The sequence below is a fragment of the Plasmodium fragile genome (assembly GCF_000956335.1).
Source record: "Plasmodium fragile strain nilgiri unplaced genomic scaffold supercont1.30, whole genome shotgun sequence".
Classification (NCBI taxonomy): Eukaryota; Apicomplexa; class Aconoidasida; order Haemosporida; family Plasmodiidae; genus Plasmodium; species Plasmodium fragile.
In genome coordinates this window covers 6617-13935 of record NW_012192610.1, presented here as the reverse complement: position 1 = coordinate 13935, position 7319 = coordinate 6617, and the positions used below count along the sequence as shown (strand labels likewise).

The window sequence follows — 7319 nt, the reverse complement described above, 5'->3', positions numbered from 1 at the left end:
TACGTCGTCGTGTAGAAGCGCAAGTATTTACCGGCCCATTTATGCATGTGCTTAAATTTCCCCCAATTTTCCCCACCCCCTTTATACAATTCCCTCTCATATGAAACGGGTAAAACTCGGGTGACCCTGTGCAATACATCTCCCACGTTGGTCGCTTCAAGGAGCGAAAAAAAAAAAAAAGTGAGATGAAGCGAATAGGTGTGCATATTTTTATGGGCCTTTTTGTGCTCTTTTTTTTTAGGGGCTCTTTTTTTGAGGGGCTCCTTCTGCGTGCCCCTTTGTAGGGACTACTCTTTGTGAGAACAGCCGTTACACCTGTGCTCAATCATCAGGCACACTATAGGTTGGGGACACATTCAAAGGGACCTCTTCGCCCACTCAGCAGCCTTTTATCACGTAGCTGCGCTGCTCGCGCTTTGTGTGTGTCGATCGAGGCCCTCCTTCCCAGATGAGCATCTACCTGAAGAGAGGCACTTCCCGCCGACACCTCTCCGAGGTCCCCTTAGATTTCTTCAAAAGAGAAAATAAAAATGGCCAAAGAGAAAAAAATGCCTCTCTCAGTGATGACCAGGAGCAGGGGGGCAGACCCAGCCCTATGAAAGGAAAAAAAAAAAAAAAGGCTCTTCCTTTTTTTATAAAATCAAATGGGGAAGTTATTCAAATGGGACAGGACAAAATGAGAGGACAAACATGTGCCCCTGCAAAGGGGATGACAGAAAGGGGAAAAACAGAATTTCGGGGGAAGGGACAAAAAAAGGCGGCCTCCTCCGCGAATGCTTGTCTGGAGGGGAAAATATTCACCATCGCCAGTTATGACTTTGTGGAGGTCATTCGAAAAGCGCGGCGAGTCAATCGTCAGGCGATATCGGAGGCGGTCTCCCAGGCCAAGTCTGAACCAGTGGGGGCACCTGCTCATGGCCACTGGAAACACACACTCCCCAGGAGCATCCCCGGGGAACGGGAAACGTGCTCGTTGCTGCGCCAAATCCAAGGGGAAAAAATGCCGACCGAAAACCCCATTGAAAAAGTAACGAAGGGGGAGCTCACCCTGTGCTGGAAGAAGCACAGGAAAATAAACATCGCCTTCGTGGAGAGGCACAACAGGAAAAATGGAACAACATCTTGCGAGAGGAAAGTGAAAAAAATATACCTGTCCCCAAAGGAAAGCACCTTTAGTCCCCTTATGAATAAATACGTTCTGTACGAGGACGTGGTGAAGTTAGAAAGGCACCTCACTCGTCACTTGGCTCACAAGAACATCGTAGTGATGGAAAGTTTCTTTTGCGTTGATAATGAATTAGTTAGTGTGTATCCCTTTGGGGGGGTGTCTCTGATGAGGTGGAATAAGCATGAGAAGCTCTTTCAGCTTCAGGGCATGGATGGGGGAAGTAACAGTCGTGGTAGATCCTCCTACCGACCAACAGGTGTAATGACCATGGATAGCCTGTCCGGCAAGCAAACATATGAAGCAGTATGCGGAATGACCAAAGCGAAAAAAAAAAAAAAAAAAAAAAAGTATACATATGTCTACCCAGAGTACCTCCTCGCAGAAATCATAAGGCAACTCCTGACCGTGTGCCACTACCTGGACGAGCAACAAATTTTCCACAGTGACATAAAACCCTCAAACATTCTTATAAAAAATGTGAAAAAAAAAAATATGAACAAAATATATTTTTGCACACGGGATAAAAAATGGTACTTACAAAAAAGAGGCACAACTTTAAAAAAAAAAATTTTGGTGAAACTTATTGATTTTGAGTATGCACAGAAAACATGCCAAGGGAAAGTCAACGTAGGTGGCACAACATCGTTATTTAAACCACTTGAAGATTTTAAAATGGGAAGAATTAATGCTTCGCCGAAGATTGTGTGGACCTTGGGCATCACACTTTTCATTTTGTCCACCGGTGCACACCCCTTCAGTCGAATTAACAACGACATGCATATTTGGTATGTGTTGCAGGACAAAGGGTTTGACGTGTGCAGGCGATTTCGTAGGTACCCCTTCATGTCCAGTTCGCTGAAGGACCTGCTCGCGCGCATGCTGCAGGTGGACTTTTCTCGCAGGGCGACCCTCCCCGAGTTGTTCCTCCACCCCTTCGTCCTCTTCGGCGAGGCGGTGAAGCGGTGAAGAGAGCGAAGCGGGGTTACATCCTGCGGGATATTTCCCGTAACCCTGCACATCATCCCAAGCAACGCCGGTTTAGGAGAAATCGCTCATGGAGACTTTTTTTTTTTTTTTTTTTTTTTTTTTTACCAACACACTCCGTGCATATAGCATCTTCATCATCATGGCGTGCACTTAGCGTGGGGGAAAAAAAAAAAAAAAAAAAAAACACAATTGTGCGACATACAGAGCTACGCGCTTTAACTAACGGATCAAAGAAAGGATCATAAGCCACACGATGACTCTCTCTCCCCCCTACGACACACGTATAAAAAAAAAAAAAAACAAATGTGGGGACTTTCCCTTTTATATAGCATTTTCTTGCCCATGCATGAAATAAGGGTAAAAAGGTCGAGCTTTTTTTTCTCTCTCTCTCTTTAACTTATTTCACTGATCCGTTTGCTTTATTTACAAATTCGCTTCGGGGAAGGGGTTATTATGACCACTCGCTTGAACAAGCGGAATGTGCTAACAACTAGCACAGATGCATTAAAAGGAAGCATATATATAAAAAGTAAGAGAAGTAGCTCTCCTTCCATGGCTGGCTCGCACAGCATCAGTGCAAATATATATATATATCCTTACAGAGTGCCCGTGCGCACGATGTAGAGAGGTGGAATAAAGCCCTTTGGTGAAAAAGAGTAACTCGTTCTGTTCGGTGAGAAGTGCATAGGTCTTGTAGCGCGACGGGAAGCGACGTCAACGTGCAGAAACCCTGCATCCACAAGAGTAGAGACTTCGTAAAAGGAAAGGAGCAAAGTGAAGGGAACCTACACCCGCCTCTCCACTCTCTATATCACCTGGAGTAGCAGTCGAGAGGAACCGCGTGTGTATCAGCTGCTATATTTAATCAGCCCGCCATGGTGCGAATACCGCCGCTGGTAGTGTGTGGTCCCTCTGGTGTGGGGAAGGGGACGCTGATCAAGAAAGTGTTGAACGAATTCCCTAACCGCTTCCGCTTCTCCATTAGCTGCACGACTAGGAACAAAAGAGAAAAGGAAACGAATGGGGTCGACTACTACTTTGTCGATAAGGACGTCTTCAAGCAAAAGTTAAAGGAAGGACAATTCCTTGAATATGATAATTATGCGAATAATTTTTACGGGACCTTAAAAAGCGAATACGACATGGCTGTGGGGGAGAACAAAATCTGCCTGTTCGAAATGAACATCAATGGAGTTAAACAGTTAAAAGAATCCCAGTACATAGAGGACGGCATTTATATTTTTGTAAAACCACCCAGCATTGAAATCCTTTTGAGCAGACTAAAGAACAGGAATACCGAAAACCCTGAAGAGATCAACAAGCGCATGCAGGAGTTGACGCGTGAAATGGACGAGGCCGACCGCGTGGGCTTTAACTACTTCATCGTCAATGATGATCTGGCACGCACGTATGCGGAGCTCAGGGAATACTTGCTCGGCTCTTACCCGCAACTGAAGGGGCCTTAATCCCGCGTAGCGGATTAGCGGCGTGGCCGATTCGCCGCGGTGTAGCATGGCATCACGTGATGCTAGGAAGGCTTTTTCCCCTTTATACAGGTGAAATTTTCACCAATTGGCAGAGACAAGGTGTAAAATGGACCCACCGAGGGTTGCAGCGGGGAGTGGTGTTACACAGGGTGAATGAGTGCAGCTCCACGCGCATCGAGTTGCTTCCATCTCGTTGTAATCAGTGTGAAGCATTTGCTATAAGGAAGGGACAACACCAGCATGGAATCAAGTCACAGGTTTGGGAGAAGCGGGTTATATTTTGAAGTTTTCCTTTCTCCTCCCCCCCACGCTTTTATTTTTGTGGCCATATATCTGTCGTACCGAAGTTTTTCACCCTTTTTATAAATCATATCATTTTTTTTCTGATGACACTTAATGCTTTTTTTTTTTTTTTTTTTTTTTTTTTAAATTTGAAAGCTTTACATGTTTATGCAAGTTTGTATGCATATCTCATTTCCGGGGGCACGCGGTGGCGTTCTGTTTTGTTTTCCTCTAAGCCCCGTTCGCCTGGTGCAGAGTTGCAACTCGTTCAGGCATTTTTGCCGCGGCCGTTCTGTAATCGCCTTTTTTTTAATGCCCTTTTTTAAATACCCTTTTTTAAATACCCTTTTTTAAACCCATTTTTAAAAACCCTTTTTTACGAAGACCATTTGGTCAGCCCACTTTTTTTCCAACTCAACTTTGTCAGCGCCGCCTCCCTCCTGGCGAAGTCTTCTGATCTTTTGAAAAGCGGACTGGTCATTTGGAAAGGCGTTCTACTGCAGGGGAGAGAACATATTTGGAGGGGCAACAAAAGCTGTTGTGATGTGACTCTACGGCGGAGGCTGGCTCAGGGGGGAAAGCCAAACAGGAGAGAGAGCATACGTTATACACCTGTGGCTTCTTATAGTATAGAAGGGAAATTTTGTCCCCCTTTTTTTTTTTTTTTTTTTTCACTTGACTATACCACTTACTATAATGCTCCCAAAATGGAAACTAAGAAGGAGAGAAGCTCCATAAAAATCTCACTCAACCTGGGCGGGAACAAGAGGGATGACAAAAGTGTAAGCGAATACAACTCTGGGGGGGATGGGGATTTCCGGATCAAGTCCAAGTCGAAGGAAGTTTCACAGGCCTTGTAAGTACACCCCCAAGGGGAGAGAGGGAAAGGCAAACAAAGGGGAGAAGAAAAATAACCACAGCCATTACGCATGGGCGGAGAGTGTAAAGTTCTGCCCCTTAAATATTGCAACGTGGTATATAGACTTGTAGCAGCCCTCCACTGCTGCACGCGTTCCGGAAATGTGGCCCAATTTTTATTTTCCATTGTTGTGCGTGCGTGAGTGAGTGAGTGAGTGAGTGAGAGAGAGAGAGAGAGAGATGGGCCCTACACATTTTGTCCGATGGAAGGATAAGGCCATGTTGTGGCCACCGTTGGAGGACAAAATGGGGAAACGAGCCGTATACGTATAGCTGTGTAGAGTTTGGGGACCTGCTCATGTGACTTTTTCTCTTTCTCATTTTTTTACATTTTTCTTTTTTTTTTTTTTTCCCCCTTTAACCTTCTTGCCCCCGTTCGAAGAGGCCTGATCGAGGACATCCGGAGTGGCACGTTCAATTACAAAGACCTGCAGGAAATTTACTTCATGAACGACGTGGACTTGGAAAAAATGATTAGTGAGACGAACGCGGAGGAAGGGAACAACGAGAGGGGGGAGGCCCATGTCGCGGGGCACAGTTCGTATAGGGAGGACAATATGTATAGTGGTGGCGACGTCCATGATGATAATATCCCCCGTTCAAAAGAGTTCACCCAAGGGAAGCTCTTGCACAGTGGAGGAGTGGACCCACATAACCACCCCATGCAGATCAGCGAGAGGAGCCTGACAAATGAAAATGATGAAGAGAACGGAGGAGCGAGTGGAAGAAATTTATTTGTATTAAATAACCAAGTGGGGAAAGTGTGCATCATCAGATTTCCCCCTGATGTATCCAAAGAAATAAAAAAATATCTTCTGAAGAAAAAACTTATGCTGGAAATTGAACCAACCAATTTGTTAAACTCAAGACTTTTCTTTATACATTTTAGAAACATTAATAAAAAATTTTGGGGGATTCTTCTGGAACTGTCAACCCACATAGAAGTACACAAGACGCTGGATCGAAATAACCTATACAAGACGAATGACGTTTCACAGATGATTTATGTGTATGACCCAAGTGAGAAAAGAAGAAAGAAAAAAAAAAAATGCAAAAAAATGATAAAAAATTTTATAAAAAATAATTTCCAATTAAATTCTGGTATCAGCAATAAAGTACAAAATTTTCATTTTGAAAATTATGCAAAACTGTTCAAGTACCATGATATTTATTTTGCAGAAAAGTTTCTTCATGATTATTTAAACGCCAAGTATTACGACTACTACGACATGTATGTGAAGACTTACACAGAGATGCACACACACGTGCGCATCAGTCAAGAGAGCCACAAAAAGCAAAATGAAATTGTTGATGAAATGACGGACATTTCAGAAATAATAAATTCGTTGGACAATACGTATAGCCTAATGAGGGAGCTGGAAAAAGAGACCGGGGGCGACATTTCCCTTGAGACCCTGCTCAATTATGAAATCACCAATGAGAACTACGAGTCGGACGTGTCGGACTTGTTGATGGGCGGCAGCCACTACTTGAGGAAGAGGGCCTAGGGGGGGATGAGCAGAAGTAAATGTCGCGTTTAGCATCGCGTTTAGAAGCGCAATTGGAAAAGGCGGTAGCACCCGCAGTAGAGGTTGCCAGTGTTGCTCCGCCCGCTACTCCAATGCTAGGAACTTGCCCCACTCCCAGTATGCTTCCACTTGGAGTGGCTGCACACCAATCACACGTAGTGCCTTTATACATGTGTATAAAATTAATTTGATGTCTTTTCTTTTTTTTTTTTTTGTGTTGTTTTTACAATTTTTTTACGAACCAAAGCGGATTAATTTTTTCACCACTAGGCTGTTTTAAGCGAACCAGTGGGGAGTACCTGCACAATGCAAAACTGCGTTGAGAAGCTCTCCCAGTCTGCTAACCCATTTGTCCACGTTCACTTACATCTTGAACGGACGGATACAATCCACCCTCGATTAGGACCCCCGTGTAAAGGGGAAGATCAAAAAAAAAAAAAAAAAAAAAGGAGAACATGGTTAAATATTCCTATAATGAATTAACACGCGTGCACATTTTGTTATGCCAGCGGAGGGGAGGCACGCAATAACGCACACACAAATACACAGTGCGATTGGTGGGACGGTGAAAGTTACGTTTTCCACGTCGAAAATCCTGTAATGTGTTTCGCCCTGTTGTAACTTTCTGCACACACATATATATATAATGGTAAGTTCTCTATGGCAAGTGTGCATGTGGAAGCAGAAAAGGAGGACGGCGGCGGCCTACATTTGGAACCCGCCCACTGGGTAATAATATGAAAACTGGTTCAGCAAGGTCCGTATGGACCATATGCGTTCGACTGTTCACTAGTGTGTTGGCGAATCTAACCCCATTTGTTATGCTCTGCTGTTCTGTTTACCCTTTTTTTTTTTTTCTCCCGTGGAGATAAACCTTTGCCCAGGTGCAGAATAAGTGCTAGCCAAAATGGAAGATTTTTTTTTTTTTTTTTTTTTTTTTTTTTTTTT

The 7319-nt window shown here is 44.1% G+C and overlaps 3 protein-coding genes across 3 annotated transcripts; all 3 read left to right on the top strand.

Moving 5' to 3' along the window:
- Positions 1–448: 448 nt before the first annotated feature.
- On the top strand, positions 449–2134 carry AK88_02861 (CAMK protein kinase; the record flags this gene model as incomplete). Its single annotated transcript, XM_012480484.1, has 1 exon — positions 449–2134. One exon carries the CDS (start codon positions 449–451, stop codon positions 2132–2134), a length of 1686 nt encoding a protein of 561 aa, XP_012335907.1.
- Positions 2135–3030: 896 nt separating this feature from the next.
- Positions 3031–3621, top strand: AK88_02860 (guanylate kinase; the record flags this gene model as incomplete). The annotated part of the gene is made up of 1 exon (XM_012480483.1): positions 3031–3621. One exon carries the CDS (start codon positions 3031–3033, stop codon positions 3619–3621), a length of 591 nt encoding a protein of 196 aa, XP_012335906.1.
- Positions 3622–4631: 1010 nt separating this feature from the next.
- AK88_02859 (uncharacterized protein) lies at positions 4632–6350 on the top strand (the record flags this gene model as incomplete). The annotated part of the gene is made up of 2 exons (XM_012480482.1): positions 4632–4780; positions 5225–6350. 2 exons carry the CDS (start codon positions 4632–4634, stop codon positions 6348–6350), a joined length of 1275 nt encoding a protein of 424 aa, XP_012335905.1.
- Between the last annotated feature and the right edge of the window lie 969 nt (positions 6351–7319).